General features: G+C 34.5%; 1 protein-coding gene across 1 annotated transcript in view; it reads left to right on the plus strand.

The window, feature by feature from the left end:
- LOC126887400 (F-box only protein 28) overlaps positions 1-20,742 on the plus strand; it is a 70,417-nt gene extending 49,675 nt beyond the window's left edge. Inside the window, exon 6 of the mRNA XM_050654907.1 lies at positions 2,387-20,742. Coding sequence (XP_050510864.1) covers positions 2,387-2,631 — 245 coding nt within the window. The 3' untranslated portion in view covers positions 2,632-20,742. The remainder of the gene's footprint in view (positions 1-2,386) is intronic.
- Positions 20,743-23,607: the final 2,865 nt, after the last annotated feature.

Consider the following 23,607-nt stretch of genomic DNA (forward strand, 5'->3'; position numbering starts at 1 on the left):
AACACGATTTTCGGGCGCCATTTTGTTTATAAAAAAAGTAGCACACTATCTGAGGACTTTGCATACCTATATTATTAATATATAGGATCTTATAATTCGATTCCAGCAATAAAATTGCTGGTAAATAACTTTTCCCAAAAATGGCCTATTCTCCGATAATCAGCCCAGACTAGTATACCATAATTAAAAAATCATACAGAAGTAAAAACTTCGGTTGTACAATGGTATAAAAAAAGTTTATTAAAAACCATTGAACTGGCAAGAACCACAAGTTTTTATCGAGCAGGGAACCATGTTGCCCTTTGAGCACTCCTAACACATTCAGTCTTTTAACATCGACTTGGAGTCGCTATAAATATTATATAAGTATCATGTAAACCATATTTCTCGATGTTACCAATTTCATAAGGTTGCTAGTTTCATGTACACTTCGCGTCAAAGAAAACTGGTACAACTCTTATAACCGAAAATCGCGTTTTTCAAGTTGTGTAAGTTGATCTTGTCACAAGTGTCATTCTAATCTCTAGGGCAACGTTGCCAGTAATTTCAATTAAGTACCCATACATTGATCCGTGTTTTATTATAATTTATAAAAATATTTCAATTAAAAAATATTAATAGTTAATAAATCTAGACATAACTTTAAATTATTATGTTTAAATCAAAATCGCGAAGCGTGATTGTTTTCTCGTAAATTGTACTGTAAATACAAAATTCTATTGAATTGTGGGATACTAGAATAAACACAAGGGCAAAATAAAAAAATTGATTTGAAATTAATACAATATGAATAACTTTTACAGTGAACAAGTGTGGAATTTAAATATATTATTATGTATTACAATTCGAAACTGCTGAAATATTAATACTTTGTCATAGCTCTATTATTATTAATCACTTGTAATTTTCTGGGCACTGAGAAATAAATTTAGTTATAAATTTTCATCTTCGTCCAAGCTTTCCCAGGTTTCTTCAATGATGGTCAATTGGTAGTGATAAAAATAATACCTATCTAAAACCTTTATACAATTTTAAACGTCATTTTTTGTATTTAGATTTAGTGCAATTGCGTTATCTGTTATGGCAACAACGAAGTGATTCGCGAACTATTGTATCCAGTCTGAACACAGGTTTACATTGGGAAAAAAAGTGTACCAGTTTTTTATGACGGGAAGTGTACTAAGCAGAACGCACTGAAGATGATCTGATCTAGATCGAAAACGTTTTGCGAATCCTTTTGGATGACTTTTAATGGTTTTTAATAAACTTTTTTTATACCATTGTACAAACGAAGTTTTTACTTCTGTATGAAATTTTACTTTGATATGTAAGTAGATTCGTAAGAGTTGATTTCCCTTTGCTGAAACCCATGTTGCTCATTTACAATTATCTGTCTACATTGCCAAGTTAAATGAGAACTGACTAGACTGTCAAAAACCTTAGCAATAGAAGGTTGCAAACAAACCCCTCTATAGTTCCTTATTAGTGATGTAACGAATATTCGCATTCGCATTCGCATTCGCGAATATCCGCATCTTTTGGCATATTCGCATTCGCGTTCGCATTCGCAAAATGTGTGCGAATGTTTTGCGAATATGAATATCAGAGAAAAAATAATTTGAAAATAACGTTAGATTAATAAAATCAAAATCTATTCTCTTTCTCATCTTTTTTATTAAAAAAAGGTAACTTAACCTCGTATAATCAGATTATCAGGCTTCACGTTGTTTTATTATTTGGTATAATGTAATAAAGCTTAAGATTCAGATTGATTTACACTAAAGATTAATTAACTTCTCATTAAAAATTTAGAAAACATTTCAAAAATAGAAACAAATTAAAAAAAACTGAACATTCGCATTCGCATCCGCATTCGCGAATGTCGTTATTAGATATTCGCATTCGCATTCGTATTCCCGAATGTTCAAAAAACGACATTCGTTACATCACTATTCCTTATATCCTTCCTCTCCCCAGACTTGAAAATAGGCATGATAAAACTTTCTTTCCACATACTAGGAAAAACCCCTTGTGACAATGACATATTAAAGATTTGTAACAGAGGCCCTGATTATAGGTTTGTTCTAGCATCAGTTTCAAACGGTTTGAAACCATCAGCGAATAGTCTACCAGCGCGAGTAGAGGGGATAGCACTGGTGACTGTATTATGTTCTCTCACTGACCAACTGTTTCCTGACGGTTTCTGACTAGTTTGACTGTTTGCTAGAACAAACCTAATGAGTAAGCACACTGCTTTAATAAAATATTGGGTATATTATCAGGACCTAAAGTAAATTTTACTGGAAGAGAATAGTCTTATAATTATCGTACGCCTATATAAATTGTTTATTACTACCAAATATTTTATCTACTGTTAATGTTGTAGGTTTAGCCGTAGAACCAATTTCTGACTTAGTAAACTTGGAAAGTTTAGAAGTCTCTAAAGTGGTCGAAGAAGATTTAAAAATTTTAGAAAAGAAGTTAGCTCCGTTGGACCAACCGAGCACTTCTGTAGAGACGCTTCCCGTCAAGGTGAAAAGAAAAGTCGACGACGAAGTAATGGACGAGCAGCCAAAAAAGAAGACGAGGCGGTTCGCCAAGATACGCAACAAACGCAGTGCAAAGGTTTAAATAGGTTAATCTTCACATTTATTTTCGTTAGAGGGCATACATTTATGGAATATGCTTCATTATCGTAGTTGATGTGTAGCAGACCAGTTGTGAAACAAAAAATATAGATTAGAGAGTTTTAGAAGTTAGGGTAAGTGAACAATTGTTGCTTAAAGAACTAAGGCGCGGGGATGTAAAGAATTAAATCAAAATTTTTCTATATACGCACACTGTATGAATCAAAAGTTTGTAGAGGTTTGTAGTTTGACATTTTTAGTTCATTGGCGATGAGTTTATCATAAGATAATCTATTTTCTAAAAACTTATTTATAATTTCTTAGCAATAAAATTGTTTGACGTACTAATATAAGCAATCATATTGATTCAAGTTCAACTTACAGACGTTGGGAAGAAAGTTCTGGCGTTTTCGAGGATTACCAATTCGTTCTTATTCTAATAGTCCAAGAGGCAGCGCTGAAAAATCTCTTTGAATTTAGTAAAGCTAGATTTTTTACAGTTGATTACTGTGATTGTGTAGAGAAACATACTGCGGTCGGTCAAGCGAAACGTAGAACAGGGGTTACTAAGAGGGTATCAAAGTTGCTTTCCTACGAAAGTAATTAAATTCATTTACTAAGGCTGAAAATCGGTACACACATTCTAAACTGAATATAAATAAAAGTTATTATAGTCGGTCAGCTGTATGACGGGACAGAGCCGGTCGGTCGGCCCCAATGAATGTACAGGGTTATTCACTATATTTTGACCTCCTTGTAAACTGCTTTATTTACAGAATTAGAAAAAAATGTAAAGTACAAAAGTTATTCGATTTTTAAATTATGGTTTTTTGACATATATATCGTACTAGTGACGTCATCCATTTGGGCGTGATGACGCAATAGACTATTTTTTAAAGGGGAATAGGAGTCGAGTGCTAGCTCATTTGAAAGGTTATTCAATTCACTATTCAGTAATATAAACATTAACATGAATAATTATACAGGGTGTCCAAAAAATTTTTTTTAATTAAATTAATTGTTTAATTAATAATTCAAATTTTTTTTAGACACCCTGTATAAATAATGATCTTAATGTTTATAGTACTGTATAGAGAATTGAATAACCTTTCAAATGAGCTAGCACTCGACCCCTATTCCCCTTTAAAAATATAGTCGATTACGTCATCACGCTCAGATGGATGACGTCACTAGTACGATATATGTCAAAAAATCATAATTAGAAAATCGAATAACTTTTGTATTTCACATTTTTTCTAAATCTATAATAACTTTTATTTATATTCAATTTAGAATGTGTGTACTTGATGTTTTCAGCCTTAGTAAATGGATTTAATTACTTTCGTAGGAAAGCAACTTTAATACCCTCTTAGTAACCCCTGTTCTACGTTTCGCTTTACCGACCGCAGTATGTTTCTCTACACAATCACAGTAATCAACTCTATAAAGGTGCCTATCTTCTAAAGATGTTGGCGACCACATTGACCCATCTTATTCTATTCACAGCAGCTCGAAATAGATCAATTGACGTTAGACCTGTCCACTTCCTAAGATATGTCACCCAGGATATACGTCTACGTCCAGGGGCTCTCTTGCCCTCAATCTTGCCGTGTAGAATCCACTGTAGAGGTCAGCATTTATTATTACGCATAATGTGACCGAAGTAAGCCAATTTTATGTTCTTTACAGTGTTAATAATTTCTGTGTCTTTTCTTAGCCTCTGGAGAATAGTTTTGTTAATTATTGTGTGGTGTATATATGAGACCCTCAACATAAGTCGGTAGCACCACATTTCAAATGCCTCTAATCGTTTTATGGCATCTTCTGGCATTGTATCGGAGGCGGCAAACACTTTTCGGAGACATCGAAGTGACTCCAAATATATATGGCACCCACCCACTAAACTTGTACAAGCTGGTACATGGTTCCAGAATTATGGAATGGGTTTCATAAACGAATGGAAGATGTACAATAAGCCAAGTTGGTGCATTACAACCGGTTCACAACAGACGGCTTCCAGGAAAAAAATGGCATCTTCTGTAAGACTCCAGTTTTCTATTCTGTAGAGAAGGACCAATCTTCCTAAGAACATTAAAAGAGCTTTTGACTTTTTCCATTCGAGTTTTTATTTCGTAGCTATGATCCAAGTATCTTTAATATTGCAACCCAAATAGCATATTTTCTACAATCTTTCTAACGGTGTATCGCTTATTGTAATTTGGGCGTTTACGGTTGTGTTCTTACTAATGATCATTATTTTTGTCTTCTTACAATTTAGTTTTAGACCGTATTTGTTACATGTTTCCATCTTTAATGTTACAGTATCCATCATCGTTTGGAGTTCCTGCGGACTATCTGCTAGCAATACTGTATCGTCTGCATATCTAATATTGTTTATAAGTTGGCCATTTATTACAATACCATCTTCTGATTCGTCCAAGGCCTCTCTAAAGATGTTTTCAGAGTACAGTGGTACCTGGATAAGTCGGATTAATCGGGACCGCGGCCGATCCGGGTTAGACGGAGAATATGGTAAAAAGTAATAAAACACTGCATACTAACAGGTAAACTTCATTATAATTGCGAAAACATGAAATACGTATGGACAATAGATCTAAATTACGTACAGTTGTATACAGTATTGTTCATTTCTTGGTAAAAACTCAGTCAAACTGAAAAAATGTTTGTTTTGTCTGATGAAAATCGGTCCGGGTTATCGGAGGCCGACTTATCGGGGTTCCCATGTATATGTTAAATAATGCTAATACCACCAATTCGTTCTAAGCGAAGAAAACCTAATATTTTCCCGATTTTGGTGTCATTGTCAACTGTCATATGTCATGGTTCATCAAATCTGTCACCTGTCAAGATTTTGGGTGTAACAAACATTGTCATCATATTTTCTTTGGAGCGGGAACGTTTAAAAAATCTAGTTTCACCGTGAATCTCTGAGTTACAATGTAATTGATATCCAAGATAAACAGTTTGATCACCTTGCTCAAGTTTGGTACTGTTTACATATATAGGTTTTGTGTTCTGTTGTTTATTTATTACGAGTAATTTGATTTTCTGTGTGTTCAGATCCAGACCTGCTTCCTCACAGCTCTCAACGACACTCAAGTAATGTTTGCAGATCTTCTTGAGGAGAAACTTGGTGTACTGTGTCGTCCGCACATTGCAAATTATTGATGACTTATTATTGAAGAATTATTAGAAGAATTAGAAGAATTATTATTGAAGAAATATTGAAGACCATTCACAATTATTCCTTCTTGTTTTTCAGAAAGTGCATTTCTGAAAATTCTTTTGGAGCTAACGTAAAAAGCAGGGGCGACAAGAGGCATCCCTGCCGTACTTCTCGTTAAATATTAATGTCTGTGATTATAAAACCGTTACTAAAACTGAGGTTGTTTGATTCTCTTAGGTGTCGATAAGAACTATCATTGATTGGAAAAAATGAACCACAATATAGTAGCGCGTTATTATGCTTTTACTATTTTTTTATGCATCACAATAATTAGTGATCGGAAAGAGATAACGTGTGATCCAAAATTATTGTCACCGTAGGTGGCTCTGAACGACAGAGATAGCTATACAGTGCATGTCTATTATTAATTCAGATATACGTTCCAGTTTACGTCAACTTTGACAGATACTTGTCAGTGTACTGACATCATCATAGTTATTAACATCTTAGTAGATGTGTTGTGGTTCATAATTGGGCTTCAGCAGCTCGGACAGTTTGATTGATAATATTTCTCCACTGGTCGCGGTCATCAGTTACATGTATTGCCTCAGTATACTGTTTGTTGAGAAGCTTTTTAGTAATGTCCGCCCATCGCTGTGGAGATCTTCCGCGTTGGCGTTGAGTCTGAGGCCTTCCTTGGACCACCAACCGCTCCATTTTGTGATCACTCCGATGGATATGACCAAAGAACTTTAAAATTCTAGAGTAAACGGTACTGGAGAGGCGCTGATCCGGTTTAATTTCATCCAGAACCGAGTCATTTGTACGGCGAGCCGTCCATGGAATTCGAAGCAGGCGTCTCCATGTCCACATTTCAAAGGCGTCTATACGTCGTCTATCTGATTCTTTGACTGTCCATGTCTCGCATGCATAGTAAAATATGCAAAAGACCAGAGTTGAAACGAGTCTCTTTTTGTTTGTCATAGTAATGTGACGATCACGCCAGACCCCGTTTAGTTCACTCATTGCTGCTCTTGCTAGTTGAATGCGTCTTCTAATTTCGGGTTCACAACTGCCTGTGTTGTTAACTAGAGCTCCAAGATTACCTCGCATCCCGCAGTAGTTTGGGTTTCAGGAAATTGTTGTTGGCGATCAATAACCATGATTTTGGTTTTGTTGTAGTTAACCATGAGTCCAAATTTAGCACTTTCTACCTCGAGTTTTTTTAATAATTCAATAATTTCTTCTGGAGTAGAGGCTAGAAGTGTAGTGTCGTCTGCGAAACGCAAGTTAGATATCTTAACACCACCTAGGTTTACTCCTCCCTCCCAACCATCCAAGACTCTGCGCATTATGAACTCCGAATATATGTTAAATAATAAGGGAGATAAAACGCATCCTTGGCGTACTCCCTTCTCCAAAGTGCATTTGTCAGACAGGTATCCGTCCATTCGAATATATGCCAGGTTATCTTGGTACAGTTTGCTAATAAGGTGAGTCAAGTGTTTAGGTACACCCATTGTCGTCAATATGTTCCATAGTTTGTCCCATCTAACATTATCAAAGGCCTTTGTATAATCGACGAAACATATAAATATCGGGATCTGGTATTCTCTGGCTTTTTCTATGATGTTTCTTACATTAAGGATTTGTTCTCTAGTACCTCTGCCCTTTACAAATCCAGCCTGCTCAGGTGCTATTTGCCAACTCATGAAGTTTTCTAGACTCCGTTGCAGTATGTAGAGGATCACCTTACTGGCGTGTGATATTAGAGCTAATAGCCTGTAGTTGTTACAATTATTTGTTGAACCTTTCTTATGAAGAGGTATGATTATGGTCTTTCTCCAATCCTCAGGCCAGATGCCATATTTCATTACACAATCGATGTAATATTTTCACTCCACATTCCGGAAGATGCTTCAAGACGTCTGCAGTAATGAGATCATATCCTGCTGCTTTGTTTAACTTAAGTATTTTTAAAGCGAATTCCACATCGGAAAAAAGTATGTCAGGTTCAGATTCAAAACTAGTGTGGTGTGTCTCTGTTGAAGGAGAATGGAAAGTGGAGGTCTGGCAGTCAGGTAGAAACGGGGTGTCCGCTGGCATCTGGTCCGTATTGGCGTATAAAGACCTACAATACGCCCTCCAAACATCAATAACCTTGTCCAAATCCGTCTTTACATTACCTTCATCATCTTTGATAGACCAAGATTTCTGCTTGAATTTACGTGTGAGTAGTCTGACTTTATCAAAGAGTTCTTTGGTGTTATTTGTATCGGCATGTAGTTGAATTTCTCTGCAGATTTTCTCTATATGCTTGTTTTTGTCTCGTCTACAAGCAGCCTGAATAGCTCTAGATAGCTGTCGGTACTGGGAATTCCTGAGAGGGTTCTCGATTCCAGCAATTTTAAGTTTTCTACGTTCTTCAACGAGGTCAAAAGTATCTGCAGGCATCCACACTTTTTTTGGTCCGGTTGAGACGGCATTAGACTGTGCCTCGCAGTCAGCAAAGGGTTTTATCAAGGTATTTTTAAAAGATAACCCAATCTTTTCGGAATCATGAGTGGCAATAGTTGGTAAAATATTTTCGAATCTTTCATTACATTGGCTTTTAAATTGTTGTGTATCTTTTATTTTTGATATCCTCTTGTTTCGGATCCTAGCACATGCATTGAATTTTTGCTTTAGCGTTGCAAAAAGAAGTTGGTGGTCAGAGCCGCAGTCAGCGCTAGGTCGTGTTTTACATTGGCTAATAGATGTTTTCCAGCGATGTTTAATCATTATGTAATCGATTTGATTTCGGTGTCGTCAGTGTACGTACGTTAACTTAAAAAACACTATAATTGAACATAAAAAGTAGCAGAGGAAGCAAAATTTTAACTTTATACGAATTAAAAGGTCTTGAAATTGAGTATCTTTTCAACGTGTTTTCAATCTTTATTCTTTGTTTGGAAAATTGATCATAACAACACTGAATATAGCCGCAGTTGGCCGTGACGTCACACTCCGGCGGTCTTTCAGATTAAAACAAGACATGCGTAATTTTTTGCACGGATAGCTTTGATCCCAATAATTGTGGATCGCTCGTTACTTCTCCTATTCTTTGGAAGACGCCATTAAGCAATATTCCTGACAACATGACACATCACAACAGTATATGAACTGCAATGTTTGCTTTCAATGTCAGCTGTCATATGTCATCTTTCACCAATAACGTCGGTCAAGATTATGAATGTAGCATTCATCGTCAAGATATTTCTTTTTAAAAGCAATTTTTAGACGGTTTTGACTTGAAATTATCAATATGATTAGTTTATAAGCTAAAAACTTCACTGTTTGAAAGAAATGAGCCAAAATATAATAGACTTTTGAGTATTATTTCACATGCATCGCTGTAATGATTGACTGGAAGGAGATACTTCGTCCTAAAGCTTCCATTGTAGATATTATGGAGTATAAAAACAAGCACTTAATCGAAAAAAAAAACCCTACAAACATTTATCAACGACCCTACCGACTTACTTCTTTAAGCTCCTATTGTTATGTGATGTAGGGATTTTGACTAAAAACATCGGGAGACTGGTTCCTTGTGAAAATTTTGCCCCCTCCCATCCTTCCTCTCATTTTTCTAGTTGTAGCTTAATCCTCACGCACTGCAACTTTTTCGAAAGCCGCCACCTTTCAAAAGTAACGAATGATATTCTTTTTGAAAATTTGGGGAAGTCCATTATTACGTAGATGCGGTTGGGCAACGAGCGGTTCTTAACATGTATATCAAAGTACAATGAATCGAATTTTGGTTCTGTTCTGCGTTTTAACATATTGCGTGCGCATGGCTCCGATCGGAGCCAGTGTGATACTTTACTATGTGCGCATCACTGCGATGGGAGCCAGTGTGATACCTTACTAATTGCGCATGACTCCGATTGGAGACAGAATGTTAATAATTATTTAAATGAATTGCACCATTAACATACCAGTTCGTTTTAATGCTTTTTGCGTTTATTATAATATAATTTTGGAAATTTTTGCGAATAAATGTAGCTAGAAAACAAATCTTCAAACGAAATATGAGTGATTTGTTAGAAGACATGAATGTCCTGGTCTTAATGCCTAAAAATTGGTACTTCAGCTACAGTTTTGCACTATATTGGGACTCATTAGATAGTTGTATGTTGGAGACAAACAAGGAGACAGAAAAGCAGGTCTTTCAACCCTTTCGTTCACGAATTAAATTTCTTTAAGCTAAAAGTCTGAAATTTGCAACAAAGCAAGAATGATTTTTTGCAAATTTTTGCTATTAGTTTTACATTTTCAAGATGCACAGTTTGGTCACGAAAAGTTGTCCTCATGTGAGCCAATCGAGTAAAAATATTAGATATTTTTTTTTAATACTGACAAAAAACAAATATTTTATTCAATAAGTAATGTATGGTATCTGACAAAACAATTTTTTTATTTACTTATGTAGAGATGAACATTGCGTTTGTCATATGTCATTCGTGATTTGTTATATTTGCCTAAAAATTATCTTTTCCGTTGACTCACAACGTACACAAACAAGTACATGCTTTTCAGAAAAGCCGTGGTAGCGAATTTTAAGCAAAACTGCTACAAACAATAGTTTTTTAACAAATTTCCCTCATAAGTAACTATAAAAACCTATGGGTACATATAATTCAAAAAATTAAATGTTTTGTTCAAAAGCCCTTAGATGGCAGCACAGGTACTCATTGGACGGAAAAGGATGTCTATAATCAGGGGCAATGTGTTACAAGAGTAAAAACACATGGAGCTGCATACAAAAAAATAGAATAGGTTGTCTTCAATCGAGGACACGGTGTACGAAAGGGTTAACCTACTGATGGTCTGATGGTGAACTTTAATATAGAGCGAAACATGTCCGGGAGTCCAATTTTTTTACAGAAAGAGCAGACCGCTGCTCTTTATAAGCAAATTATCTCTGGAAAAGGTATTGTTGGTTGTAGCATCAAATTAACCAGGCAAGTTTATGACTTGCGTCTTTTTTATTTTTGACTATATCAGTTTTTTCTTTCTGCACTTAAAATTTTTGTAAAGTTTAAGAAAAAAAATAGTTCTTCCTGGGAGTCTGACCTCGATTTTGTCTTATTTGTCTTTGTCTCTAATGGTAAGGATAATCTCGGGCATCAGAGAAGATGTGGAAACTTTTTTTTCACTTCATTTCAGTTGAAGCTGTCACAAGTGCTCCTGACGAGAGGTGAATACTTCGAAACACAAGTAGAGCAATGGTGTAGCTTGAATTGAAAAGAAATGCAATCGTGTACTTTCTTGTTAGAATGCCACTAAGAAAAATTGATAACTACAATAATCAACTTTAACATAAAAATGTCGTGGTGAGAGTTTGTCCTTTCAGAGCATGATCGCTGGGGGCCAGATCTGGACTATACGGTGGGTGTGGAAGCAATTCAAAGCCCAATCGTATATTTTATCCATCGTTTTCATCAAATTGTGACACAGTGCATTGTCTTGGTGAAGCAACAATTTTTTCTTCAACAAAATTTGTTGTGTCAAAATTTGTCATTTAATGAGGCCCCATTCTTTGCGATTTCGGTCTTCAAACGCTCCAATAAACCAATACAGTAGTCACTGTTGATTGTTTCAAGTAGCAATAACAATAATTCCTTGTTTGTTGTATATTTGGACGGCTTTTTCCGGGTGTTGTCCACTCAGATGACTGCCAATTTCATTCCGGAGTGAACTGGTGGATCCACGCTTCATCCATTGTGACTTATTCCGATTAAACATGTCCAAACAGTACATGATTCCTCAATTCTTTGCTGTTTTTGGTCTGGTGTGAGAAAACGCGACACCCATTTGGAAAACAGATTTCTCATACCCAATGTTCATGTATAATAGTCAAAAAGCTCTCCTTTTTTATTTGTAGAGTGTCAGCTATCTCTTTCAACCTCATTTTGCGATATTTCATAATATTTTTCCCCGTTTTTTCGATTTTTTCGGGAATAACTGCCCCATTTGGCCCTCCACAGCGCCCATCATTATTGTTGTCTGTACTTCCCCGTTTTAATTCAGCAAATCATCGTTTAATGGTTATACTCGAAGAGCAAGAGTCCCGCTGACATTTGTTGATCCATTGCTCAGTTTGGACAGTATTCTTCCCATCAAATAACAAGGATAAACCCATGAAATTGTTTTGAATCCATTGTTTAGAAAAATCATAAAAGTAGAGCCACTTCAAGCCCTGGTCAGGAATGCGTATGTCAGGAAATTTTGACAGTATGCTTTTGATGGTTAGGACTGCCGAAATGTCATACGGAAAATTTATTAAAGACGCCATCTCATGGTTAGACCCGAGACTTATTGACCGACATATTAAAAACGTCCACATTGTACTAAATTGCTCTCTAGAATCCTAGTTACTGCAAGTTTTTTTTTTAGTGTGTTTACAGGCCATTTAGGCCCAGAACTTTGTTGTTCTTTTCCATAGCTTTTTGTTATTTGTCAACTTCTTCCAGTCTGTTATTCCTTTTTCCTTTAGGTATTCTACTACCGCCTCTCCATCGCTTTCGTGGTCTTCCTCTCTTTCTTTTATAATCTGGTACTCTCCATGCTATTTTCTTGACCACTCTGTCATCGTTCATTCTTTCTATATGGCCCAGCCACTGCAGCCTTCTTGATTTTATGTCGCTATCTACTTGTGGTTATTTGTAAATATTATAAACTTCCTCATTTGTCCTTCTTATATACCCTTCCTCTGTTCTCTTCCCACCTAATATACTTCTCAGTATTTTCCTTTTCCATCTTCTTACTGTTTCTTTTGTTGTTTGGTTGAGTATCCATGTCTCACATCCGTATATCGCTGTTGACCTTATTATAGTCTTGTAAATCCTGAATTTTGCATTCCATGACAGCTGTTTTGATCTTCGTAAATAATTCATGGCTCCCGCGGATCGATTGGCTTTACTTAATCTGGCATACAGTTTTTTTCATTTCTTCACACTTGTTTGTTATCCTTGCTCATAGATAAATATATTCGTCTATTTCCTCAAACTTAAACTCTCCTAATTGTGTGCTTACATTGAATTTTGTTCCATCTCTCCTTTCTCTTTCTTACTAATAATACAGAAAATTCAGATAAAAGAAAATGAACTAAAAGAACTATTCTCTTAAAACCATAAACGGTTAGCCCCACGTTGGGCGCCATTGAAACAAATAAAAGATGAACTTCTGTTGGAGTGAAAGTAAAGAGAAAGATAAACTCCAACAGAAGTAAGGAAAACATGCAGGAAGAGATATAAGTTAATGGGACAAAAATGAAAATAGATGGGATCTAGAGAAGAGAGTGAAGTGGCTTCTACGTTAAGAAGCCGCTGTAGGAAAAATACTACTTTCCAGTAGTATTAGTGGAGGAAAGTGAAAGGATGTAGAAGTGAAGAGAAGGGGATATTAAATAGAATTGGCTAGCAAGAGAACAACTTGACACTCAAGGATGGATACGGCTTGTTTGCATGCCTGTCGAAGAACAGTAGCTCTAAGTAGATAATAATGATGACTAAAAGGTGAAATAAGAAAATAATAATAATGTACTGAAAATTAATGAAGATGAATAATTGCTAAAGACGAACAAAATAAATAAAACTAACAAATCATGGGCGCCAAGAAAATGATCTTTGATCACTCTCCCAGGTATCTTACACTGCGGTCAAATATTAAATATATTAAATATATAGGTAAATGTAAATATAAAGGAAATAAGAATAAATGATGTGCAAAATAAATAAACATTTATTAAAATTAACTACCAGAGTTTTAACAATCTCTGAGTTAGACCAAATTGAATATAATGTGACTTTAAAATGACAAAGTTATACAAAAGTTATACATGACAAAAGTTATATCTAAGATAACAACAATAATGTTACCTGTTACAAAATTTACATAAGTACCTCTTATTTACATATAGGGTACAACTCGCATGAGATTTCTACCAAATGGTTATAGTACGCCTGCTACGTACAACTAAATTAAAACCGACAAATATTAAAAGTAATATAAATAAATAGGCACAAGCCTGACGAAGAGAAAATACAATAATGAATTAAACAAATTAATGAATAAAAGTGATAGAAATGAAGTTAAGATAAATACCGAAACGACTATTTAACCGAACAAATGAAGTAAAGCGAATAGAACAACGAAATATCTGGGAAACGAGCTACTAATATTACAAAATAAATATCAAACCAATAATAAAATATAAAAACATAGTTTTCTAGGCCTGATTACCTTGTGCACACAAGTAACTTACCATAGATCGTAAATAAGTTTGGGAACCTAATACAATAGTATACAAATATGTCATAAAAAAACAGAGGTAAACTAAATCTGGAAAAAAAATTAATTAACATAGTGCATTAAACCGAGAGTCTGAAATATAAACACTATAGTTACTCAAATCCACAAACTTTAAATGTTCCCAAACCAATCCCTTTATCGAAAGATTTCAAGGTAAAGTCTGATGCTGCAATCCATAAAATTTACACCAGAGGAGGTGCTAAACCATGTTTCCTGTAGGTACAGGTGGAAAGATGACAAAAATGGGACTGGAATGTCCCATCACTTGCTCCCAAATCGACATACTCCCAATGGTGACTTGGCTGCGGCTGTCTCAGGGCTTCTCAAGATGTTTTAAGGGCTATGACTTGGTATATTTCTTCCAAATGGCTAAAAACATATCCTTCGTTTTATTTCTCATATAAACCGGTGAGCAAAAAGTAAAGAGAAGAAGAAATAAGTAGATGAGAAAAACCTTTTTAGAAGAAATATGTAATACAGAAAAAGCAGCCATTAAATGGAGCAAAAAACTAATCTCAGGTAACCTTGAACTATTTTGGGTGTGAAGATATGAACAAATAATGACATTGAATTTGAAATTTGAATATGAGTTATCTGAGGGAATATATTTGTAAAAATATATTGAATTTATAAAAATATTGGATGTTCAATAAATTTAAAACCTACAGAGAAATGATAAGTATTTCCAATATTAATTAAGAATTGCATATGTTTGGTTATGTCTAACCAAAAAATATATTAATATATAATTTTCCTTAAGTGAATATTTAATAATCGAAATAATCTACATAAAATCCAAATAATGAGTTGACTAAGAAATTTAACAATGAACCTAATATATCAAATGTTCCATCACAAAAAAAAACCAGGCTATATATAAAAAAATTATGAAAAAATAAATATTTTACCGAGTGATTCTTATCCAGATTCCATTTGTGTTTTACACTTCTCTCCTTTCTCCAAAACAACAATTGGTAATAACTACTTTTCACTCAAACTGGAGATGTTAAATATAAATAATTTAGTTGAAATTATTAACCCACCATTTCGTCGAGACAGCCAACAGCCAAGTGGCGAACGAGATGCGTTTCTCTGCCAAGGTCAACGTCAAATTCTCTCAGAACACGAAATAATTCTCAATAGGTGGCGTATATAGAACGTTCCATCACCGAGGTATGACGTCACGTAAGTAGTCCTTTACGAGAAAGTTACAGAAATTAATTAAGTGATCAAAAGAAAATAATTAAAAAAATAATTAAAGCGCTAAAATGATATTATAACGGGTGGACTTGCTTTTATTTTGATTTATTTGTAGACCCAACTTATACGATTCATTTACTAATTTTTCTGTTATCTCTTTCAGGATCTTTTCACTCGTCGCTACAATTGCCACATCATCTGCATATCCCACTAATTGATGACTCTTGTACAATATGTGCCCATTTCTATTTCAGTTGCTATTCCTAATGAGTTTTTCTAAAGGCGCCATCTCATGGTTAGACCCAGGTCTTATTGACTGACGTATTAAAAACGTCCACATTGTACTAAATTGCTCTCTATAGAGCGTTTCACGTTCATTAGGGATAGTCTCATGTATTTCTTATGGACGATAGAAGCGCATCGATGCCACGCCGTACTGACTAGAATGAATCGTATATCGGCAGTCGAGTATCCACCCGTGTGCGAGAGCTTTGGCAACGCTGGTCTCCGTAAGCGTAACGTTATATTCTTAACGTAAAACAAAGTATAGAATCGCAGTTACTGCAAGTATTGCATATAATTCGATGCTGAGTACTTTGATATATAACCAGTGTTTGATATTCATCAACTGCATGCAATTTTCAATTAAAATCCCCAAATTTAAGATGCGGAATATCGTCACATTTGACGTAGAAAGTACAATAATAAATAATCAGCTTTAAGAAAATATTGCAATCACTGTCTATTGTATATTGTCGATATCCACTGTATATTTTATAAAACACTAACATTTCGAATAAAGACAGAATGTTGCTGAAATCTTAAGTGGTGTAAAATGACAGCGGATATGTCCCAAGTGTCCATATTTTTGTAGCCAACACAAAATGATGTGTCTAGACACAAACTATGTTATCTCATTCAAGTTTTAATGAATTTTGTTGTAGATGAGTTGACGGACAATATTTTCAGGAAAAGGGGAATTTATTAAAAAGGATAAAATATAGTAGGTGTAACAAATTTATTGCCTTATGATTGGCATAAGGTGATTGAGGTACCTACGAATGATAATTTTGGATACAGTGCAAATATTCCTTGTACAGAGTGAATCAACGATGCGATAAAGGAACTTAATGTATACAGATCAAATTTCCTTTCAATGACATATTATTATGGCTAGTAAATTATTATGCATTAAAAAATGTATATGCATTCTTCTAACTATACCTCACTGAATTTTCTTAAACCTTTCTTGATATTCAGCATTGCTTAATATAATTTCATTGGATTTTTTTATTACACAAGGTATCATTCGAGTTCTTCCATTTACCATCTTATTTGTAGTGGTAACTCCAGTTTCCAGTGAACGTTGTTATTAAAAAGAAAGGCTAGTATCTACGGGGTGGCCAGAAACTCCCTTTACACTAATTAATTGTTTTTGTTATACTGCACAGGGAAGAAATAACAGATTTGTTTGTGAGTTATTTATTAATTATTTATTTATTCAAAACAACGGTGTGCATACCTCTATTGTCGCAATACAGCTTGATACGACGCCATGTTCGTATGTTCATGCGTCTCATGATCGGAGTAACAGATGTAAAAGTTTGGCGAACTCCGTTTTGCATGCCCTCATTCGAAACATCTCTGCGTTTTCTAACCTCCCTTCTAATGAAACCCCATAGTGCATTTTCAGGCATAGTCAAATCTGGACTTCTTAGATCTGTAGAGCTGGTCATCATCATCATCATCATTCTCTTTGCCTTATCCCTATGCAGTACCAACATGTCCTGCCTTATCGTCTCCCCCCAGGTCTTCTTTGGTCTTCCTCTCCTACTCCTTCCAGGAATCTGCACTTCAGCTATTCTTCCTATTGGGTGATTAACGTCTCGCCGTTGAACATGACCAAACCATCTTAACCTATGGTCTCTCATTTTGGCATCAATTGGTGCCACACCTAGACTTCCCCTAATATACTCATTTCTAATTTTATCCTTTGTCACTCCACTCATCCATCTAAGCATTCTCATTTCCGCCACATGCATTCGTTGTTCCTCTTTCTTTTTCACTGCCCAACATTCAGTTCCGTACATCATAGCCGGTCTTATGGCTGTTTTATAGAATTTTCCTTTCAGCTTCATTGGAACTTTTCTGTCACACAACACACCACTCGCTTCTTTGCACTTCATCCATCCAACCCTAATTCTACTGCATGCATCTCCATCTATTTCTCCATTACTCTGTAATACCGATCCTAGTTACTTAAAACTATTGCTTTTCAAAATCATTTCACCATCCAAAGATACCATTTTATTTGTAGTAGCTCCATCTTTAAATGAACATTCCAAATACTCTGTTTTTGTCCTACTAAGTTTTAAACCTTTTTCCTCCAGAGCTTGTCTCCAATGTTCCAGTTTTTGTTCTAAGTCTCTTTCACTATTTCCTACTAACACGACATCACCAGCATCATCATCTGTAGAGCTGGTATAGCTTAAATAAGTCTATATTCTCTCTACTATGGTCATAAATTAGATATGACAAGCATATTGTTCAAAATAGTCGCTGTGGAACAATAGTATACAGAGGAGAGCATACTCATCTATAGCTTATTTCGATCCATAAGCTTGTGCTTGTATAATATCAAAAACGTACTAAGACAGGAACCAAGAGAGCAAAAAATTGAAAAGAGAAAACTGAATTGGTTTGGACATATAACTAAAATGAACGAGAAGAGACTAGTAAAGAAGGTGACAGATGCCAAAAGACAGGGGAGAAGAAGAAGGGGTAGACCTAGAAAGGGGTGGATGAAACAAACCCAGGAAATCGTGACCAAGAGAGGGAAAATAGTGCAACAGATCAATGGCAAGAGACCGGAAGGTGTGGAAAAATATGGAAAGATGGATAGATGATAGCAAAGTCCGACGCTCTTATTGAGCATAAGGACAACGAGAAGAAGCTTTTATAACAATTAAAAATGTCGTCCATCTACCCAAAAATCTTCTACATCCGAAAACGTGTTCATATACAATGCCTCACATGTTCAAAAATACATCTCATTGTGAAATACCCCGTAGATACTTACATACGTTTAAAATGTGCTTATTTGCTAACAACAATATATATCAAAAAAAGTTCTTTAACTTCCCTTAAAAAGTTGTCTAAATCTAAAAATTCCTTTAATTCTTACACAGTATTAAAAACAATCAGTAGTGACACTCTCGCCGGCGCCATTGAAGTTTTTGAAATCTCGTTTTGTAGAGGCAGCCATCTTGTTATCTGTCATATGAGGTAAAAAGTTACGACCGGACTGGCTCAATGAAAAATCTTTCTGGTAAATTACTAAATACCCTATTGTAGGACTTACGCCCGGTTTCATAATCAACTTAAAGTGAACATTAACTAAAGTTCACTTTAACGTTGACATTTACCCATATGAATTGCATTGATAAAGGTACCAACTTAAAATTTAAAGTCCACATTAACTGATTATGAAACCGAGAGTTAGGGTTAGAAATATTGGACGAATTAAATAGGTCAAATAAATTATCAAATCTTTGAATGATCTCAGTAGTTCCAACAGCTTCAAGAGGCAGCATATTAAAACGAATGTACAAGGTTAAACCAGCAGCAATTGTGCTACTACGCACCTGAGTTGATAGTCAAATCTTCAAGATTGAAAGTATGCAGAACTGGTATGGAAAGTGTCAATACTGTTTGTTATAAATACTGGGTTGCGTTGAGAGCTGAAATACTTTTGTTATATACAGGGTGAGTGATGAGGAACGCACCAAACTTGAAGACTGTATAATATACGTAATAATAACAATTAAAAATAACTCATATGTTGTTATTCGATTTTCATTTGTTTCCAAGATACGGGGTGTTAAAATTTTTCTTACAAGCTGACGATTTATTTTATTGCTTTAAAACCGGGTAAGATATGCCAATGAAATTTGGCGGGTTTTAAGCCGTAGTTATTGCGCAATTTTTGACATACAAGTAAGAATTTTATATTCACCATTGGCGCGCCTACGCGTATAGTCTGAAATTTTTTAAAGATAAAAATGGTACGCCACTGATATATTTCAAATAAAAAATCGTTTTTGAATTCAATAGAAAAATATACGGTTTCGTTTTGATTCGAATCTGTCTCCTGCCATCCCCCGATAGCGCTATTTCTAGGTCTACCTGTTGTCATGTTTTTGAATTCCTCGTTCAATTTGTGACCAAAAATCTATCTTCCCTTTTTTTTCATGCGACGCGAAGCTTCGTTTTCATGCGAAAAATAAAAAATATTAACGCTTACAAAGTTTTCGAGGAAGTTTCTATATGAATGTGTAGAAACTTATTTCGAATACTTTGTAAGCGTTAAGATATTTTATTTTTTGCATGAAAACGAAGCGTCGTATGAACAAACGGTAAGATAGATTGTTAGAAATTGAACAGGAAATTCAAAAATAATTTTTAATTTGAAATATCTCAGTGGCGTACTATTGTTTTTTTCTTTAAAAAATTTCAGACCATTACCGGTACGCGCGCCAATAGTGAATATAAAGTTCTCAATTGTGTGTCAAAAAATGCGCAATAACTATGTCTTAAAAACCACCAAATTTCATTTGCACACCTCAACCGGTTTTAGAGCAATCAATAAATCGTCAGTTTGTAAGAAAAATAACACCCCGTATCTCGGAAACAAATGAAGATCGAATAACAACAGTTATTTTTAATTATTATTACGTATATTATACAGTCTGAAAGTTTGGTGCGTTTCTCCCCGCTCACCCTGTATACTGGGATGCTTATCTGTGGATATGGAAGTTATTTTATGGTATTGTTGGCTCACCCTGTATGTTCTTTTGAAGATATTGTTTACGATATGATAATTTCGGTACCTAATTTAGTTGTAATATAAATTAAATTTTTTTACGATCATAACCAAGGTAGAGTTTAAGTGAATTTATAGTTTATTTCATATATGTTAAATTTTTAATGATAATTTCTTCATCTGTTAGATTTTAAAACGAAAAATCGACTTGAATTAACTCATTCGCAAAAAGTTAGAAAAAACGTAATTTTTCTCATAATTTTTAATACAAAAAATACAGTTTATCCGATCCCCTTTTTTAAAAGAAAAATAGCGTTTAAAAAATGGACATTCTAAAAAAGATTTTTATAAAATATTTTTGTGAGAAAAATTACTAAGGTTGAAGTTTCATTTCAATGAAGTGTCCTTTTGTTTATTTTTAATGATTAGTATAGGAGTGATAGTAACTATAAAAAAAGGAAAAAAAATATTAAATTTTTGTCTATTTTCAAATTTATTGTACTATGTACTCTATATTTTATTTACTTAATAAATTATTTGTGTGACTTATACTTCTTGTGTTTTCCAATGACCCCAAACTCAATCCCTATTAATAGCCCGATCAAAGAACAATTTGACCCCAAAAAAATAAAGGAAGGATGAAAATTTGAGAATAGAGAGTCGAAATTGTCAATTATTATATGAGAAAAAGTTTACAATTCTACATCCCCTCCATTTTACAAATACCCCCCTCTCGAATGTGAAAAATATACATTCAAAATAAGACACGGAATTGGATAAAATGACTAATTCTAAACAACTTTTGTTCTATAGAGTTTTTTTCGCTAAGTCAATACTTTTCGAGTTATTTGCGAGTGAATATGTTAATTTTTAACAAAAAAAAATCATGTTTTTGGACGGTTTTTCGGAGATAACTCAAAAAGTAAGTATTTTATTTAAAAAATATTCTTAACAAAAATATAGCTTATAAAAAATTGAAAAAAATGATGTATGCAAAATGATATGAAAAATTGTAGCTAATGAAAAGTAGGTTCTTCGTCAAATTCCAAATCGAATATTTCAATGTGAAATAACCCAAAATTGGAGCACTTTTCGAGGAAAATTAATTTCAACTTTTTTGAAATGATTATAAAGAGGTTTATCTTTGTTTTTTTAAAAAAACTTCTAACGTTAAACGTAAGTGAGTTACGCTCAAAATATTGTTGTTCCCTTTTATTTTTTGTTAAAAAAAATCGTGAAAATCACCCCCTAATTAGCATCACAAATAAATTTTATCATTACCACTTGACAAGTTACTTTGCTTATGTATTATTTATATGATCTGTAAGTATAATATATGTCTGAATTGCCGATATAAATGAGTTAGATTAAATAAATTATTAGAAGAATTTTTTACTGAGCAACAACATTTTTGTTTAATTCATTAATATTTTTTGTATTTTGACAACGACACCCGATTTGAGCGTCGAAACGTTAATAAAATCATTTTTTTTTAGTAAAATTGTCTTATTGGCTTATTTCCCATCAAAACTCGTTAATTGTACTTAAAATATGTGAAAACATCTCCGATCGTCATTTTTTGTACCTATCTCTCTTCAATGTACTGAGTCTAGATCGATCATATGTGTTTATACCAGTGATGTGTTTTTACTTAATAGGTCTTTTCATTCCCGGTCATTTGTTTTGAGCTATATGTCGTATAAACCGTGTATATTAATATTATACACAGATTATACAACACATGACAGTTTCATGCGTGGAAGAGAACGATGCTAGATAAAAAGTATGTGTTTTATCTCGCCAGGTATTAATGACGCACGGGTAAAGACTCGTGGACTCAAGTGTAGCATACGTTGGACGGAGGTAGCGGAATTAAAATGAGCTCACTATCATGGCGACCGTTGCGCAAGTAGCGCCACATTCAGAGAACGAGAGAACGAATTCCCAACAGTTGCGGAACCGCTCCTGAATGCGACAAATGTTTTTCCTTCGGTATTATTACAATTTACTATTTTTCTATATTTTCTTTTTGTGGATGAGAGAAGAGATACTGAATTTAATGGATGCAAGAAGAAAATATAAAAATGCTAATCTGACAGAATACAAAAAGCTAAACAGTATGATTCGAAGAAAAATAAGATCAGCTAAATCAGAGTGGCATAAACAACAATGTAAAGAAATTGAGAACTACGAGCGTATCTATGACGCATTCAATATGCGCAAAAAACTGAAAGAAGTTGCAGGACGAATAAAAAATGTAAACCTCCACTAATCGAAGATAAAAACGGAAAAATTATAATCGATATCGAAGGTCAACTAATACGATGGACTGAATATATAAATTAATTATTCGATGATGAAAGAAGCGAACTAGAAACGCTAAATGACATAAGCGGTCCTCCAATAACTAAGGAAGAAGTGCAATACGCTATAAAAAACGCAAAAAATGGCAAGGTGATCGGACCATGCAGATGGGATTTACGTAGAAACACTAAAGCTTTTAGGTACCGAGGGCATTAAGATACTTACGAAATTATTCAACTTAATCTACGAAAGCGGAAAAATTCCTAAAGAATGGCTTAATTCCTCATTTGTTGTACTACCAAAAAAACACATAGCCACAAAATGCAGCCTAATGAGTCATGTATTGAAAACTTTTCTCAGAATAATTTATCAAAGAACATATAGAAAAATTGAGGAAAGAATCTCAAGTACTCAATTCGGTTTTGGCTGTGGCCTTGGAACGCGTGATGCACTATTCGCAACCCAAGTTTTAATTCAAAGATGCAGAGATGTAAATCATGACGTTTTCATGTGCGCGATTGATTTTGAAAAGGTCTTTGATAAAGTTCGCCATGAAAAAATGCTACATATTCTCAAAACTACCGGTCTGGACGGTAGGGACATTAGAATAATCGCAAATTTGTATTTGGGCCAGGCTGCATGTGTTAGGGTTGGGAATCAGTGCTCTGAAGAAGTAAAAATCAAGCGTGGGGTTCGACAAGGCTGTATATTGTCACCAACGTTGTTTAATCTTTACGCTGAACTAATCTTAAATGAAGTGTTGGAAAACGCAAAAGAGGGAATACTCATTAATGGTATGCTTATAAACAATATCAGATACGCAGATGACACATTGTTAGTGACAGGATCAATTGAACATCTTCAAGCGTTATTGACCCGAATGGTGGCATTCTGCGCGATATATGGACTCAAACTCAACGCAAGAAAAACAAAGTTTATGGTTATTAGTAAACAGGCAGCCGTAAATAATAATACCTAACTATAACGTAACAATCGGTAATGACTCAATTGAACGAGTAAGTAATCTTGTATATCTGGGTACTCATATTAATGAAAGCTGGAACCCTAGTACAGAAATAAAAAGTAGAATTGCCAAAGCAAGAACAAGTTTT

Source organism: Diabrotica virgifera, chromosome 6, assembly GCF_917563875.1.
Source record: "Diabrotica virgifera virgifera chromosome 6, PGI_DIABVI_V3a".
In the NCBI taxonomy this organism is placed as follows: Eukaryota; Metazoa; Arthropoda; class Insecta; order Coleoptera; family Chrysomelidae; genus Diabrotica; species Diabrotica virgifera.